A 17,974-nucleotide genomic window follows, 5' to 3' on the forward strand; every position below is an offset into this window, starting at 1 on the left:
TCCCTCTGCACAAACACAGAAAAACCTTAATTCTAATTTGTATGCAAACTAACAACCCAGCTGGGTTGTTCAGGGTGGTTCAAAGCCCAAAAAGGCCAAAAATTTCTGGAAAAAACATTTCACTTAGTGCCTTGCTGACCCCTGAATACACACATGATATACTATCCAGTCATCTAGTTTAGGATGGTCATTGAGAGTTGTGATTGAGAAAAAATCTGCGTACCACATGGCTCCCAAGGGTCAGAGTTGTGTGCCTATGCCTTAGATTATTAAATTATACCTCATCACCCAGAGATCAATTAGAGATGCAAAACAAATTGTATTTCCAGTGAAAATGAAATATATTTTTTGGAATTTAAGCATCAATGGTAAAAATAAAAAAAATACTTCTTCACACTTACATTCCTCTGTCAGCCCAAGGTAAAGTCATGCATTTGTTTTAGTAATTAATATATCTGTATGTAATACCAGGAGCCCCTTGGTGTGCATTGTTTCACTGAAATATAATTTCCTTGCTCAGCTAACATTTAATCTAAAGTGACTCCTTTTATCTGTTTTTGAAGATTGGTATTTTCCTGAAGTGATAATTCAGGTGGCAAAACCCTTGAGTTTCAGTACAGCTGGGAGTCGACCCACCATTGTGTTGTTAAATAAGATCATAATGACAATGCAACTTGGTTATTATAGAGACCTCCTTGGTTGTTAAAGCAGCAAAGCAGTTTACATGTCACAGATTAATGCTGTATTTGTACTCAGGCCACTGCTGATCTGTGACCTCTTAGGAAAAAGCAGCACAAGTAATAGAATTAAATTCCACAACAGTTCATTCAGGAAAGTAATAAAAATAAATACAACGAAGCAACAGTGAGAACTGTTTATCTTTCCCATTTTTATTTAAAACTATATTTACCCTGGACAATCTGACCATTTTACTGATACAGGATTTATATTTATGCATACATCAATCCATGTTAGCCGGTAAAATGTGCATGACTACACACCAAAACAAAGGTGATACTGTACATCACATTCTCCATAATTAAGTCACATAGATCTTAGGTCATCATACAAGGTTGTGTTAATGTATGCTCTCTCCACCTAGCACGAGCAGTTTGTAAGATTTTCAATTTAAATATTTATGGCAAATTTACAGCCACAAATCAGTATTTCAGTTCTCTTATAGGTACTGTACATTAATATCTACAACACATACTCTCAATATAAACAATTTCAGAACAACTTTTTGTATACACTGCAGTACTTAGCAAAATAAAAAAAAAAATATGTGGGAATACAACTGTAACATTTGTGATTTAAACGTTAAAAGCCTACTTTTATGTCACACGATAAAACATGCAGAGAACGATTTTAAGACGTGGAAAATGTAATAGATTTTAGCTTTTCAGAACGCACATTAAACAGGTCAATTAATCCATTTAATGCAACTTGAACCAGAAGGTAGGATAATGGAAGAAAAGTCCTCCCAAAGAGCAGAAAAAGAAAAAAACTGTATGAGAAGGAATCTTTTTTGAGGCCATGCCAAGGAAACTTCTATCCTGCAAACTTGCCCAGTGAAACGGGTTCAGTCCGTGGGAATGAGCCTTCCCTAAGATGAGCACAGAGGGCCAGAGAGCAGATGGGTGATCTCCATGAAGGGAAGGCTCTGGCAAACACAGTGCTTCTCCAAGTTGACTCTATTTCCAGTTAACGCTTACGAATATTCAGATATTAATAGCTTTTGATGATTTCATTGTTCTTATTGCACACCTTCTGTAATAAGTGACACACGGTGACACATAAGACCCGTCTTCCAGAATGATGTGCTTTGGGTCTCCCTCAGTAGTCTGTCTGCCTTCCTTTCCTCCTTCAACATCTCTTTCCATCATTCTTTCAAATGCCATAAATCTACACCTGTTCAAATATGTCAAGGGACTCCCCTGCATTCCTTCGTAGCCAGTTCAATAATAGAGTTTTTTTCTTTGATGCAATATGAGCAAAAATATGCTTAAAACGAACACGTTCTTTGGATATTTTCCTTAAAATAAATGAGAGAAGATTGAAAAAATGTTTTGTATGTAAATCGTGAGAATACCACCTCACACGCATTGCTTCCTGGCACATGTTTATCAAGCATAAATTAATAAAATAATAATGAAACAAAAAGCTGTGATGTGACACTGCTTTGTTGCTGCAAAACATCTGGTGAACGTTCAGTCCAACCGTTAGCAAATGTTTTTTTAATTTAGTTACCTCTGTGAGCCTGATAAAAAATTAAACTACACTGTGGTAAGTGGTGACAGAAATAGATGGGAGAGACAGAAAAACAGGTACACGTGTCAGACTGGCCATGTCAGGAGGACCTCAACATGCAGTGAGTGAGAACTTGTTATTTCTCTTATTAATATGGACTATTAAAGGTGGAAATAACTTTCATCTGCGCAGCCATTAAAAAAAAATACATAAAATTTGTATTTAAAGCTGGGCTGCAAAATAACTCATTGACCTTTGTTGAGCAATGATGTTAATACAAATTGCTGTTTGAAAGTTAAGGCTGTCATCCTGCAGTCTGAAGGGCATTGCAGTGTTCTTGATCAAGGTACTTACCTGACATCGCTCCGGTAAAAAATACCCTTCTGTGTTAATGGGCAAATAATTGTAAAGACACTTGTCTAATGTGGTACGTCACCTTGGCATGAGCTAAATAAATTATAACAACAATAATATAGGTAGAAGCAAAATGCTGCATTAATTTTGCTAAGGAAACAATAATTAAATATGTACAGCTAGATCATTGTCTCTCATTCTATTGGTTTTTTCCAAATTGTTCCCCTCGGGATTTCTTTGGGCACAAGATGTCTTCGTCTTAGTGCTTTGTGCAAAACTGCACTGTTTTTCCCAGTGTGATAACATTGCTTTTACAGCTGTTGTTCATGAAAATTTGTTTGACATATACAGTTTATGTAATGACATCCGTTGTTGAAGAAGTACACCGGTGCCTTGTTAACATAAAAATAGGGGATAAGTTCACAAACGTGCACCCTAGTTTTACCGGAAAGGACCTGACTTGGTCTACAAAATATGGATGGCGTATCGTGTGGTACATTGAACAGCATACAAGGAGTACAGTACTGCATGGCAACTACATCTTTGATTCACTGGATCGAGGTTTCCCATAGTCATCCTGGGAGATGAGTCGGTATGGCTTCCTCGCCTGCCTTTCCTCCACCACAGAGTTGCCCATCTCCGTGTCGCTGTCCTCCAGCTCGTCCCGGGACAGGTACTCCACGATGCCTGCCCCGATTGAGTCGCCGAGCACATTGGTGGTGGTGCGAAGACGGTCCCTGAGAGAAGAGGAGGAAAGACAGACAACGCGGAGGAGACGAGCAGAGGCAGGGAAAGGGAAGGACATGGGGAGAAGGGTGGAAATGGAAGAGTTGAGAACACAGTGACAGGAGAGTAGATGAAATAATGGAGGGTTGGGAGCAAGAGGAAAACAGAATGAGAGAATAGAAGGTGGAAAGGGTCAAGGGAGGGAAGGGCAGAGAGGAAAAAGAGGAACAGAGATGGAAAATGTGAGCAGTAGATAGTAGAGAGGGGGGTGGGAAAGAGATAACAGAATGGTTATGTGTGAATTAAATATGTAAATATAAAATATACTGTATATTAAATAGGGTTACATATATCTGGCTGGACAAAGGCATCAGCTAAATAATAATAATAATAATAATAACCTGAACGGTCCCTGCTTGTAATCCACTGGTCTGAACTGTTCTCACAAGTCAAAGGTCACACTGACAATCAGAGAATCTGGGATAAGAGGTATTGTTTTTTGCTCAATGTCAGACATAACGGTGCTGTCAGCTCCGTATGCTGGGCTCTCTCCTAATTTAAAGGAAACCAGTACTGCCATTTTTTCTAATTAGCCCGATAATTTGTGGGGAACCGGATTCTAATTGAAGAAATGAATTTGGGCCAGCTAATTATGTTTCTGTGTTAAAACAAATTGCACAAATTCAAAACTGAAAGATAAAATATAGAGCAAGACTCTGGGGCTGGTGAAGTGTGTCATCGGGACTGCGCTGAAATCGCTCTGAGGGATTACCTGACTTCAAAAATGAACGCCGCTGCGTGTAGCTGTAGGCGTAGCTACGTTACTGCAAACTTGCCCTTTATGTATTAAAGAAGATGAAAGAAGATGATGTTTTCATCTGCATTTATTTATGCAAAATGTGAGAAGCGGGCAAACTTACAGGAACCAATCCACCGCGATGATGAGGGTGATGTCGTCTGTGGGCAGCCCCACTGAGGTCAGCACGATCACCATGGTGACCAGACCGGCCTGGGGTATTCCGGCAGCACCGATACTCGCAGCAGTAGCCGTGATACTGTTGCACAAGAATCACAAATACCATTCATTCAACATACGCAGGATAAGATGTTCCACCCCATGCGTATAAAATAATGGCTGTACGCAAGGACCCGGTCCAACCGACTCCGCCGGGAAGCCGCAGAAAAACACATCCAGCATCTCCATCGTACATCTCCATGACTCGAGACCAAATGGCTTAATTTCCTCCCCCAACCACCACATCAACCGCAGCGTGCCAACATGGGTATTTCATAGAGGTTGTCAAGTGGGCACCTCCCTTCGTCGGTGTTTTGTTGAATTAGGCCCACAACACTTCAGGAAGGCTCAAGAGTTCAGTCTGGCATCCCAGACCCACCCCCCTCCACATACATGTTAGATGCCCTTCACCCTCAACAAATACAGCAACTCCACAAACTCAACTAACCCAATTAAACAATACCATACAATCACAATACATATACTTTTCCAAATTGTCACCAAATGAATGACTCCATGCAATGTCCCAGTTTTATTATCGGTATCATCGTTATTATCCCAATCTTACCATAGGAAAAAAACAAAGCGGCTACATGGACACTCCACTCCAGCTAGAATTATAGTAATTAGGGAACTTTTATGCTTAAACAACAAGCTCCTGGTTTTCTCTAAAACTGGTTAATTGATCTATGCATCTTTATTAAATATAAAAACATAAAATTGAAATACACATATAGACACTGAATAACATAAATGACATAAATGTACATTGCTATTGTTCCTTGATGGAACTGGACTAAGGGCCAAAGGTGGAACAGGGTCAGGTGCATATTTCTGTACCTGATAGTTATGATCTGGCCAAAGTTCATCTCCATGTTGTTGACCTGGGCGATGAAAATGGCAGCCAATGCCTCATAGAGCGCGGTGCCATCCATGTTGATAGTGGCGCCCACTGGCAGCACAAAACGAGTCACACGCTTGTCCACGTTGTTGTTGTCCTCCAGGCACTTGAAAGTGACGGGCAGGGTCGCTGAGCTGAGTGGCACATTTGCACGAAATGGTCAAAGAGGGAATAAGTGAACACAAATGGGCTCACGTAGAGTACAGGGGCAAAGATGGCACTTTATCATGTTGGGTAAGGCTGATTCAACATCCTCAGCCTTTTGATATCTGCCTAATTACATATGGATAGCATTTTACTCAAGATACCAAAATCCGAGAAGATGTAGCAGTAGAATTTGGAAGATGGTATCTTCTGATCAAATTCAGATCCATATCTGGTCATGTTTCATTGTAACCAGTATGAGTAAAGCAGGCTCAGGTACAGTAGTAATACCTGTCTGGATAATGTGAATGACTTAATTTGATGCAGGGCATTTTTTAAAATAATTCATGAAGGGGCTGAAGTAATGGTTTCAGGACACCAACCTAGATGATGTTCCCAGGGCAGTGATGAGAGCCTGTAGCAGCCCACCAATGAAGATGAAGGGGTTCTTCCGTGTAATGAGGAAGTACAGGGTGGGAAGGACCATCACGCCATGGATGAACAGCCCAATGATGACCGTGATGGTGTACATGCCCAGCTGCCCACCCATGGCTGTGAGGTCATCCATCTCCACGATCTTGCCTGCGATCAGGAACAGAATGCCGATAGGAGCGTACCTGGGAGGTGGAGGGTGAGGAAGAAACAAAACATATTAGTGCACTGTTATCACTATTATTACTTTGCTCTCTGAGTATATAGGGTCAATAATAATTCCATATATGCATCAGTACAAAAATGTTAGTAGTTTGACTCTACAGCTTAAGGGAGACTTTTTTAAATCAAACCTCGAAGGGCAACAATCTTTCGGGCAGCTACAACAGCGCAGGGTCGCTTGTGTCAATTAAATGTGTAGAATTTAAAAGTGAGGCATGTTCCAAAGTACAATCACAGGTTTCCTTCCTCCAAAGAATTTTCACCCTTCAGCAAAGTACAAATCAGGTGCCCATGAGATACCTTACTCTAATGTTGTCATGTCCACGCCCGCAGCACAGTCGACAGCACCTGACACCAGTCAACCACCTGACTGAGCGCTTGCTTTTAAAAGACCCACCTCAGGCTCCTGTACAATCGCGGAATCTCACTGAGACTACCGTCCCTCCTATGATATGTCTAGTTCTTCCTCGTCCCTCACTTCCTGTCTCCGTTTCCAGGCTTTTGACCCTTCACTTCGTCCCCTGACCACGTCCTTGGATCCTCGCTCTCAATCTGACCGCCGACTGACCAACTCTTCGCCCTTCCCCGACAACGAGAACTTGCCTGATCCCTTGGTTCCTGACACCTGATCCTGCACTTGGGTTCAGCCGTCCCCGCTTCCACATGACAAACGCACAACAGTAATTGTTTTTGTAATATTTGTACCTGCAGTCTCTAAATTTAGTTCTTCAACCATTATGCCACCTGCTTGCCCAAGAGTGAGAACTTCACCCCTCTGTATGTGACACTGATTTACTGTGTAACTTACCACATAATGAGGGCCACCAGTTTCATGATGGCCTCATTGAGGCAGTCAAAGAAGTCCCGGAGCCCCTGGCCCTGTTCTTTCATGTTGCCGATGATCAGGCCAAAGCACATGGAGAAGACAACAAGGCCAAGGGCATTGACTCCACCCACAGTGCCTGGCAAGGGAACCACCTCCTCCCGTGTGATCTCCTGAGTGCCGTTGGTCAGGTTGAAGAGGCTTTCGTTCACAATCACCTTGACCTGCACGACTCTCTTCCCGTACTGCGTCTTGTACTGGGGCCCGAATGGGAGGCAGTCAGAGAAAGGAGCTCACATATTCTGAATGGGCGTGATTTTACCACAGTAGTACAGTACATCGAGCATAAGCAGGCTAGAGAACAAGTGCAATGGAGAAGTCCCAATCCAATTGTCTCCTGCAATTTTGAGTGTGAGTAAAGCACAACTGTGTCAGACACAACAAATAATCAAAGTAAAACTAATCTGTAACTGAAGTACAAAACCAGCCTACGGAAAATAAGAAAGAAACTCAAAAATACAGATTTGTTCATTTTTTCTGACTTGGACTTGCACATTATTCTGTGACCATCAGTAACATGTCCACACTCTTCAACAGGTATTAATGATCTGTACTGTATTGTTTTGTTCAATAGTTGTTGGGACAAAGCCCAAACAACATAGTGACTAGTAATTTTTAAGCTTGTGTTCTGCTTTGAAAACAATCTCCACACAGAAAAAGTTCAGTAAATATATAAACAACCCTGGTGTCCACTCCGGGGTAGTTCCCCCCCCTCCCCCCAGTGTTTCAGGGATATGCTCCAGATTACCACAACCGTGTGCAGGGCAGGAAGTTATTGAAATGTAATGAATTGGATGTACGGATGTGTTACATGATTTAACACAACACAGCTTCCTGTGGCTTATCCTGATACTGAAGTGGGTGATAAAGGAATAAATTAAAGTCAAAAATGGGTTTATACCTGTTGAGTGCAAGCTTGCACAAGGTTTGGAGGAAACATGTTTCTGCAATGGAAAATCAGAAAAGAAAAGCTTAAATGTCACCAAATATAGTTTGTAACACATACAGCTGGATGAAGAAAATGCATTTAAGCAGCTTTTCTTAGGCGAAAGGTCATTAAATGTCAGTAAATTGACTGAATCAAGAGGACTAGCTAAGTTACCCAAGGCTTGCTGTTAGAACACCAGTAGATGAACAACAATCTGTATTCAAGCCATTTGACAGTAAACCTAAATAATCATAGAAGATTAGGCCTTTTTTTTACATAAATAGTATCTTGAATGAGATCTATTTATATGTAGGGTAAAATTTACACCTGCTTTGGGATCAATGGAACCCCAACCTGCTCCAGGTACAGGGAGTGGAGGTGTGTACCTAATGAGGTCCAGAAAGGCGTCTGCTGGACTGACTTGCTCGATCTTCTGCTGTTTCCCAAACTCCTCCTTGGAGCCTTTGCCAGGATGGATGATGAGCACTATGATGATACCGATGAAGACGGCCACGAATGTGGTGGTCATATAGTACACCACAGCCCGCATGCCCATCTTCCCAGATGACCGGCTGTCCAGCGCTGCCATACCTGGTGCAGGTGGGACAGTGGTTAAAGAGCTGCTCTAAAAAATTTACAGGTTAATCTGCAATCAATTCCTCCAACCGCTACTGTAAAATATGGTACTTAATCAATAAAGGGGTACGCAAGCTACATTCTGCAGATGTATCTGTTGACATTCTAAAAGAGTCAGTGCAATAACAAAGTTATTAATAGAAAAAGTTGGTGCCAACAACTATATTTACATACTTCTCTATGGACAAATTTGAAATCCCTGCATTCTCGACTCCTTTTGACATGTCTATAGAATATCGCTTTACAGAGGAAACAGTGCGTTTGGAGGACTCAGTATGGGAAAAAGTGTTTCAATGATCTTTGGCCTGTGCTCTGAACACCAGGGACAAGAGCTTCCTGCCCTCAGGGGCCTCGTGATCTGGATCTTTTCAGTCGGCCTCACATCATAACGGCTCACCGTGCTGTTACAGGTGTGAAACAAACACTAACTGAAATGTTACTCAACCCAGCATAGAAAACAAGCACTTCCCTGGATGAAGTTGAAGCTCGGGAGAAATGACAGTCAATCACGTACGCTAAAGGTCAACTACCGGGCTGCTGGAGCAAACAAGCTGCAACGCTCATTTCACACACACACACACATTGTCAAAATTTGGCATAAGAGACAAAGTGGGGGCAACAGGATCAAGGATACTGGAAGGAAAAAAAAGACAATAAAGACTGAAGAAAGTGACAAATAAGATGGACCTAAGTAAAGATACTGTCTGTCTTTTAGACCACATTTACCACAGTAGTGTTATTTGTCCCTGAAAAACATTGGGGGCGGGGGGGGCGGTCTGTCTGCATGAGCAAAACGCAGGTGCATTTTTCTGACTTTGTGACATTTTGATGGATAAATGGCATCTTTTTCCCTAACCCTTCCTTGAGTTACAGTGCTTTTTCCCTCTTAAAGCCCCAGAAGTCCATCCATCCCCTCCCACATCTCTGCCACCACCCCCTGCCACCTCCTTAATCCAACCTGGGAAACCTGACAAGATCATCCAGCTATGCTTTAATGTCCTGTTGTTGCTACAGCAACATCAATTCTAACTTCTTATTTTGCAAAGATGCTCTTACCTCCACTGTCCTCAACACAGAGGTATGAAACCAAGTGTAACCCAGTCTGAACTAAACGGTCGTGCTATCAGACCTGACAAGACAAACGTATCGCCGCTGGAGGCCCCAGTGCTAAGTGTATTAGTTCTAGATCGGTTCAGGCTCGCTGTAGCCCTGTCTTTCAGAGCCTGCTTGTCACGGTCACCTTTACGGAACATGTGTCAGTTCAAATCCCAGAAGAGTACCGCTCTGCTCTGCCCCTAGGCAACATGCAACTCTTAACCTGAATTCATACAAGGAAGTATCCAGCTACACAAATGGGTTTCCTGGAATGTACTGCGGATGGTTGGCTTTGTTTAAAGCACCCACTAAAACAAAGGAGCCACGAGAGCGGCTCTAGAGGGAAATGCAACTGCACGTTTTAATGTGCAATGTTGGTATTTCACATTGTTTGTGTATACAGAGGAGCCACAACGGACTACCCGACTCTCGGGGTCATAACTCTGCATTTCCTAAATAACCCTTTAGCAGGCGAATGATCTGCTAGCGTTAAACCAAGTACGGTACTCGTTTTAGAGGTTTTCTTTAATGCGTATCAACGACGGAAGCAATAATAATTTAATTGGCAAATTTACACTGTGATCTGTGACACTTTCCCTAAAAGTCTGAAGCTTGCATCTGCTCATGCAGATAATTATTAGCAGGAGTTCATTTAAAGTTTATCTGACGTTTCCAAACAATCTCTCACAGGTCTGATCTCTTTCACTGCTGTGATGTTTGGCATTCGCGAACCATTCATCAGGCGAAGTCTCGGTTCATCTTTTCCTGTCCCTTCCCTCCCTCATCTGTCATTCTCTGTCTGTTTCTTCTTCTCCGTGCTGCCCAGTACCCACTCCCATCTGCCATGTGCCCAAACATCTCTAGTTCTCCCTGTCACTCATTTTTATGACAAGGAAACACACTACCTACCCGTCCCCAGTGCAAACAGAGGCAGCCAAACCCAAGTGACGTATATCTGCTGAGCGCCCCGCACTGAACCTGCATCCTCCCACCCAGCCGCTGTACTGTCATGTCAACATGGTCCTGAAGGCCACTGTTCAAGTTTAAGTACAGGAAGGCAATGGAATGCTACTCAAAGGTCTAGTGTGTGTCTGCAAGACCTCCCTTTATTAAACCATCTGGTTGTCAGATAGAAGTGAAAAATATTCACTGGTGTGACTACCTTCTACAGAGCTCTCCCAGAGCTAACTCTTAATTACATTAAAAGAGAGCTACAGAAGGCAGAGTGGTTAAGGTACTGGGGCAGAATGCCAATAGTAGGAGACTGCAAGATGGACAAATCTGTTGAACTCTTGAGAAATGTTCCTTCCATAGGTCAAGTACATTATCCACACATTGATTTAGATGACAGTAGTTGCCAAAGAAACTTCACAATGTCAAGATACATAGAGTTCATTGGAAGTTGCTTTGGAGAAAAGCACCTGCTAAATAAATAAATGTAAGTTATTTACAATGATTTACCCACTTATGCAGCAGGGTAATATTTACTAGAACAATTTATTGTAAGTACCTTGACTGAGGGAACTCTAGCAGGAGGTGTGTTTCAAACCTGAGATTTTCAGGTACAAGGCAGCAGGTCTAACTTCTATAATGCGTGCTGTGCCAAAACACTTTCTACATCTGAATTCATGATGACAGATTGTCCAAGAAATTCTGAGATATTTTTGCCAAACAATTTATGATTTTAACTGTCTTTCACATAGAACTGAAATGAGTAGTGTGGTGGCACAGCATGTAGTACTGCTGTCTCACAGCACCTGGGTGGTGCGAAAGAATATGGGTTTGATCCCTGCTCAGTTTGTGTGGAGTTTGCATGTTCTCTTTGTGTCTGTGTGGGTTTCCTCCCACAGTCCAAATACATGCTGTTCAGGTTCCCCTGTAGTGCATGAGTGTCATAGAGAGAGTTTGTTCAAATGATGAATGGATGAGTGACCCAGTGTAAGTAGTGTATCTAGCAGTGTAAGTAACCTTGGTGAATAAGGTGTGTGGGCTCATAACACTGCATAGAGTTTATTGGAAGGTGCTTTGGAGAAAAGTGTCTGGTAAGTGAATAAATGTAAGTATTCAAATTCATGCACCATTATTAGCAATAAATAAAGGTGCAGTGTTTACAATGAGCCAGTTAATTATTCAGGCGACCAATTTCTGCTGAAGAAAAATCCACCTTGAAATTTTACCTTCTAGCCTAAATATCAAATCTAAATAACCATAAAGTTTATCCTTTGAAAAAAAATGTCTGGTGAAATAGCATCCAAAATGCAAACAGATGGGTGTGTGGTTACCATAGCAACAGACTGACAATAATCAAGCAAGGAGGTTAGAAGTACAACAAAAACAAAAATCCCAGTTGAGCTTTGCCTGCTGTCTGACAAAGCGTATCAGTAAAATTAATAACGTATGACATAGACTTAATTTTCAAACATAGAAGCCTTGTTTACAATTTCATTTATAGATACAGTGTGTGGTCACTGATGACAACGGTGTGAAATCCCTGTAATAGATGGTGTCCATATTATTAGCTTTTAGAATAGCAAGGTGCGATTAAAGCCATGTGAACAAGCAGTACTGTGCAACCTTCCAGGTTTGGACAAACTGTGCAGCCTGTGCAATGCAGAACACAGCTGCGCTCACCTGTGATGAGACTGGAGACCAGCAACGGGAGCACCAGCATCTGCAGCATGCGCATCAGCATCTCACCGGGAAAGGAGAAGTACTTCACCTCACGGTATGACATCTTCAAGGGCCGTAAGGAAAAACCCAATATCAAGCCTGAAAAGACAGACGAGTCACGTTAATACCTCTTTCGGCCAATGTGATATAATGTATTTAGCATATAAAATAAATATTCAACATACGTATATCATATTTACAGAGGCTCCATGTAGCATTTACTAAAGCCGATGACTACATTCTATAAATAACTGAACTTTATGGGAGGACCGCGTGGCACAACAGCTCTGGAGTGAGAAAGTTACAGTCAAGAACTTTAGAACCCCAGCAATATTTATATTTACATTATTTAGCAGACGCTTTTCTCTAAAGGGACTTCCAATGAACTCTGTGTAGTGTAATCAACCCACACACCTCATTCACCACGGTGACTTACACTGCTAGATACACTACTTACACTGGGTCACTCATCCATACATCAGTGGAACACACTCTCTCTGTCATTCACACACTGTTTTGTATATATTTGCCTATGAGATCTTTCACATACAATAATACATTTTGTGAGAGTGCATGTCCTCCTCCTGGTTTCCTCCAGGTGTGTTTTAGGTCGAATGGTGACTATTAATCGTCTGTAGTGCGTGAATGTGTCAGTGACCTGATAGCTGTACTTCTCTTTTCTGTTGAGACATATCTGCGTAAGGTCCCGTCATCCGCAGCAGTATGTCCACAACGGCTGGGTGGCTACTGATACTTGGACCGTCAGAGGTTTATTTTTCTCCCATTTCTCGTTGGTTGGGAGTTTTTTTGTTTTCCTCTCCTCTGCAGCCAGCTGGTTTGCTCTCTTAGTGACTACATCTTTTATAAGTGTAATTTTAGATCACCGACCTTGTTTAGTGCTCTGAGTCACTCTGGTGAAAAGAGCTCTCTATAAAAATGAAGTGAATTGAAGTGACCCCATATTGCAGACATGACCAGCATAAGGAATAGTGACCATACATGTAGTGACCATATTCATTTGGTATCCATTCACGTTTTCTGGCTCTAGCCTTTTCCCTCATGGGAAGTTTGGATCTTTGAATCCACAAAATGTAAAGTGTTCCCTTTACTGTGGCTTGTTTATGGTACCTATGACAAAATATCACTCACCCATTCACTATCAATAACTCTTTAAGTCCTCCTAATGCAGGGTCACAGTGGTATGGAGCCTGTCTTGCGAGCATAGGGTACGCCCTGGATGAGACCCCTGTCCATCACATAGCAGCTGCACACAAAATTTGACTGTTGAAGGGCTGTGCAGGTGCACGTTCATCAGAGAAGCATGGAATGGGGGGGCATGGGGGATGGGATGGGATGGGATGGGATGGGATGGGATGGGGGGTTGCCCTGTTGGTGAACCTGACTCCACTCTTGCACATATTGCATGGCATGGAAGAACTTTTTCCATCAGCGCCAGGCAATGCTGAGGGCACGGGGCTGCAACTTAAATTCCACCCTGAACCAGCATCTGGAACTAAACGCCTTTGCAACGATCCCTCAGAACACAGGAATTTTTCAAATATGTGACACATTGAGGCCTATCAGGTGAAATAATGACTAACTCAGATACTAGAGTAGTGGTTGGAGCTGCTGCCTTTGAACCCAAAGGTCATAGGTTTGAGTCTCACCTCTACCTATAGCACCCTTGAGCATGATACTTACCATGAATTGCTCTGTGGGGGGGTGTTACCCAACTGTATATATAGGTAAATAATTGTAAGTTAACATGGTGAGCCCTTTTGGAGAAAAGTGTCAGCTAAATGAATAAAGGTAAACTCCAGCTGCAAACAGTGAAGCTTGTGGTGTGCAAGCATGTTATGACTTTGAATTTTGAGCTAATACCAGGTGTTATCACAAATTTTTATAATCTTTTCTCTTAGACAACTTCAGAGATTGAGATAAACCAAGGCAGCTTTTACCACATTTTTAAGGTAGGACTACGGTATAAATTAAATTTGCTGAAGAAAAACCTGACCAGTACCTTGACACTGATGATAATGTTCCCCAGTGTTTGCAAGGATCAGGGACTATTGTGAGCGTTTCAGTGTGTCTGTATATCTATGCAAGTTTGTGAATGAGCAGAAAAAATAAAAAATATTATAAATAAATATAAATAAGTAATATATAAAGAATAAAACTGATTGGAGGGGGTGCGGTGGTGCAGTGGGTTGGACTGGGTCCTGCTCTCTGGTGGGTCTGGGGTTCGAGTCCTGCTTGGGGTGCCTTGCGATGGACTGGAGTCCCGTCCTGGGTGTGTCCCCTCCCCCTCCAGCCGTACGCCCTGAGTTGCCAGGTTAGACTCTGGCTCCCTGTGACCCTGTATGGGACAAGCAGTTCAGAAAGTGTGTGTGTGTGTGTGTGTGTAAAACTGATTGGCGATGCTAAATTGCCCGTAGTGTGTGAATGGTTGGGTGAGGGTGTGGGGTTGTGCTGTGATGGACTGACAACCAGCCACCCTCAGCTTTGTGCCCAGTGATTCCAGGATAGGCTCCAGACCTCCGTGACCCTGACCAGGACGAGCCGTTAATGAAAATGCAGAGATGATGAATACACTGACTGCTGCTACACTCTTGCAAACTCCAGCTGGAATTTCCAGCAGCTTCTTGACAGCTTCTCTGTTAAAAACCTGTAGCCAGAACCTGTACTGATGCCCCAACGGGATGAACGTGAAGATGAGGATCCAAGACAAGCCGCTGGGACGTACGGTCAGTGGACAAGCGCACTCACCGACAAGGACGGCGGCGATGGTGAAGATGACAAACGCGTTCCTCCTCATGAAGCTCTTGACGTCATTCTTGGTTATGTTCTTCACCTTCTTCTTGGCCCTCAGCGAGCTCAGCTGGAGTCCCTGTCGGATCAGCTCCATGCGGCTCAGGGCCCGCGGGTCCTCCCCGTTGCACCGGGTCATGGCCAGCACCTCCGGAACAGATCAGTCCTGACCCTGCAAGAGCAGGTGGAGCTGCTCAGCTTTTATCAATAACAATTTCTCCAGCTCACAGTTCTAAACTATAACTGTTTCTTCAGCTCAATTTGTAGACAAGCCTTTCAGTCTAAAAAAAAACTGTGATTCTCCTCCAGGACTCCGCAGACTTCTGGTCTTCTGGACCCCGACGCTCTACTAGAAAGTGCTAGCAGTGACACGTTGGGTGTTGAGGGTTCTACACAATAAGGCTAACGACCCACACACTCAGTACCTGTGTTGTGTATGTCCACCTGTCCAGCTACGCTTACAGCATCTTCATAGCAAACATTCCTAATAATACATACGTCGGTATGAATCCATAGTGTAAATGTGGAGGAAGTCCAGATGCCTGATCACACCAGCAGCGCCAGTATCGCAACCTTTTATTTCCTTAAGTACGTCAACGGCATTATTATACTTCTCTCAGATTCTGCATTTATCCAAGTTGATTTTTAGTGTTAGGTTTGTTCAATACACCAGTGCTTAAGCAGTAAATAAATGAAGAGAGGAACGTCACATACGTTTCTCGGCAGTCACGCGCTCGGCAATCACGGCTTCCAAAACTGAGCTGAGCACCTTCGCAAAAGACCATTGTTTCAACCAGACAAACGTCACAAGCCGTCAGTTATGAAAGCATCACGGACGCCGAGCCCCAAAGACCGGGTAACGTTCGTGAGCATTAAACGGGATCGTACACTAACCTTCAGCGTTATCGCTTGATAAGAGTTCTTCTGGACTTGCTCCCTTCCGCTCGACTTTGTGCGGGCTGTCTCTCGGAGCAGGGAGCCGTCTCTGAACGTGAGGATGCGGGCGACGCGAAGAGCGCAGGTGTGGCCGCGGCCGCGGAGGACAGAGCAGGTAACGGAGGTGCGCGGCTGCTGGGGAAGGCAGAGATGCTTCTGAGAGATAGAGCATCCTTCGTGCTCAGGACTTGTGGGAGTGGGAGGAGACTTCCATCCAAACCCTGGGGACTGGAGCAGGAGCAAGATGAAGGAGAGAGGAGGAACCCCCCTGCCAGACAAAGTGTCTTGAGGAGCAGGAGGGGGTAGGGACTCTCTTTCCTACTGGACCCCAGTGAGGTGCCCTTCCAAGCCGGCCTTTGAGCTCTACTCTTTAAACACCTCCGATCCTAAGGAATTGACACCGAATGACAAGGAAGCGAAGGAATTTGTTAAAAATATTATTTTTGTCTCCACCTGCAAGTTGCATTGTGTCAAAACCAGACTGGGCATTTACAGTTCTTATTGTGTTAAGGTGTGGGAATTTCAGATAAGTGTGGTATCGTGTGGTCAGATTTACCTCACGAATGTGCGATTCTTCATTGTCACAACTCATTTTGAAATATACTCTTTGTTTATGTATCTGTTTGTTTGCTTATTTAACAATTTTCGGTAAAAGGTACTTACATTCACATTTATTCATTTAGCAGATGCTTTTTTCCAAAGTGATGTACATCTCCGAAAAAATAAAGAAACTTACATTGATAATTATTTCTGCCGCCGAGAACTTTTTACTGGAGCGACTCAAGTACCTTGCGCTACAGCAGGAGGTGGGATTTCAGCTCAGCTCCTTTGACTGCAAGGTGGCACCATGAACATCTGTGCTACCTGTTGCCCTTGCTGTCGCTCACCTGCAGCTCCAGGATGATGAAAACTGTGTATGAGTGGCAAATATATAATAGAAGGCATGTTTCTTTTTATCATAGGCGCCCTTGGTAGGGCATGGTGGTGCAGTGGGTTTGGGGTTCGAGTCCCTCTTGGACTGCCTTGTGGTGGACTGTCGCCCCATCCGGGGTGTGTCCCCTCCCCCTCCGGCCTTGTGCCCCGTGTTGCCGGGTTAGGCTCTGGCTCGCCGCGACCCCGCTTGGGACAAGTGGTTTTAGACATTGTGTGTGTGTGCGTGTGTGTGTGTGTGTGTGTGTGCGCATGTGCTCCCCTGGTACCATTCAGCCAGTGAGTCCTCATTCTGGACCATCCTGTTGCAGCCACCAGCTGGACAGAATTCAGCAGAACACTGCATCTTTTTATTAACCAACTTCCATGCTGCCGCAGTCTGAACGCTGACGTGGTGCCTGCAGTTCGTTTAGAAGCAGCAGGAAATGTTTTCCAATGTCAGCAGTGTGTGAACGTCCAGGGTATTTTACATCCGTGGTCCCTTCATTTCATTTACATTTACATTAACATTTATTCACTAACCAGATGCTTTTCTCCAAAGCAACTTCCAATGAACTCTATGTAGTGTTATGAGTCCACACACCTTATTCACCGTGGTGACTTACACTGCTAGATACACTACTTACACTGGGTCACTCATCCATACAGGTCTGGAACACACACTCTCTGTCACTCGCACACTATGGGGGAACCTGAACAGCATGTCTTTGGACTGTGGGAGGAAACCAGAGCACCCGAAGACTTATACTGCTAGATACACTACTTACACTGGGTCACTCATCCATACATCAGTGAATTTCAGCTGCAGACTGAATAAATCACTCCTCAAATGAAAGGGAATAAACACACTCTTGCAGTAGTGAGATGTGCAGCCGCTTAAAAAAGCAGAGAAACACCCCACTGCATCCCCGGAGGAGCAGAACGGCCACGTAGGGGTTCTCTTGAATTAAATGTTCGTTCCATCGTCATTCGCAAGCTGACATTGAACAATTAGTGGTGTGAGACATTTTCGATGACTGGGGTACACTGAACAAGGGTTTTATT

At 43.5% G+C, this 17,974-nt stretch overlaps 1 protein-coding gene across 1 annotated transcript; it reads right to left on the minus strand.

The window, feature by feature from the left end:
• Positions 1-889: 889 nt before the first annotated feature.
• On the minus strand, positions 890-16,259 carry slc1a3a (solute carrier family 1 member 3a). The gene is made up of 10 exons (XM_018758389.2): positions 15,959-16,259; positions 15,023-15,236; positions 12,218-12,355; positions 8,242-8,446; positions 7,829-7,871; positions 6,853-7,124; positions 5,774-6,007; positions 5,186-5,380; positions 4,251-4,385; positions 890-3,341 (listed from the first exon to the last, which is right to left on the minus strand). Exons 2-10 carry the CDS (start codon positions 15,201-15,203, stop codon positions 3,140-3,142), a joined length of 1,605 nt encoding a protein of 534 aa, XP_018613905.1. The 5' UTR covers positions 15,204-15,236; positions 15,959-16,259; the 3' UTR covers positions 890-3,139.
• Between the last annotated feature and the right edge of the window lie 1,715 nt (positions 16,260-17,974).

This window comes from Scleropages formosus, chromosome 17 (assembly GCF_900964775.1).
Source record: "Scleropages formosus chromosome 17, fSclFor1.1, whole genome shotgun sequence".
NCBI lineage: Eukaryota > Metazoa > Chordata > Actinopteri > Osteoglossiformes > Osteoglossidae > Scleropages > Scleropages formosus.

Bases quoted from the DNA above. Each gene is read 5' to 3' on its own strand.
- slc1a3a (XM_018758389.2), bottom strand. From the start codon at position 15,203: ATGACCCGGTGCAACGGGGAGGACCCGCGGGCCCTGAGCCGCATGGAG. The intron at 4,386-5,185 runs GTACAGAAATAT...CTTGTGCAACAG, and splicing joins GGCCAGATCATAACTATCAG to TATCACGGCTACTGCTGCGA. The intron at 3,342-4,250 runs GTAAGTTTGCCC...CTCTTCTCTCAG, and splicing joins ATCGCGGTGGATTGGTTCCT to GGACCGTCTTCGCACCACCA.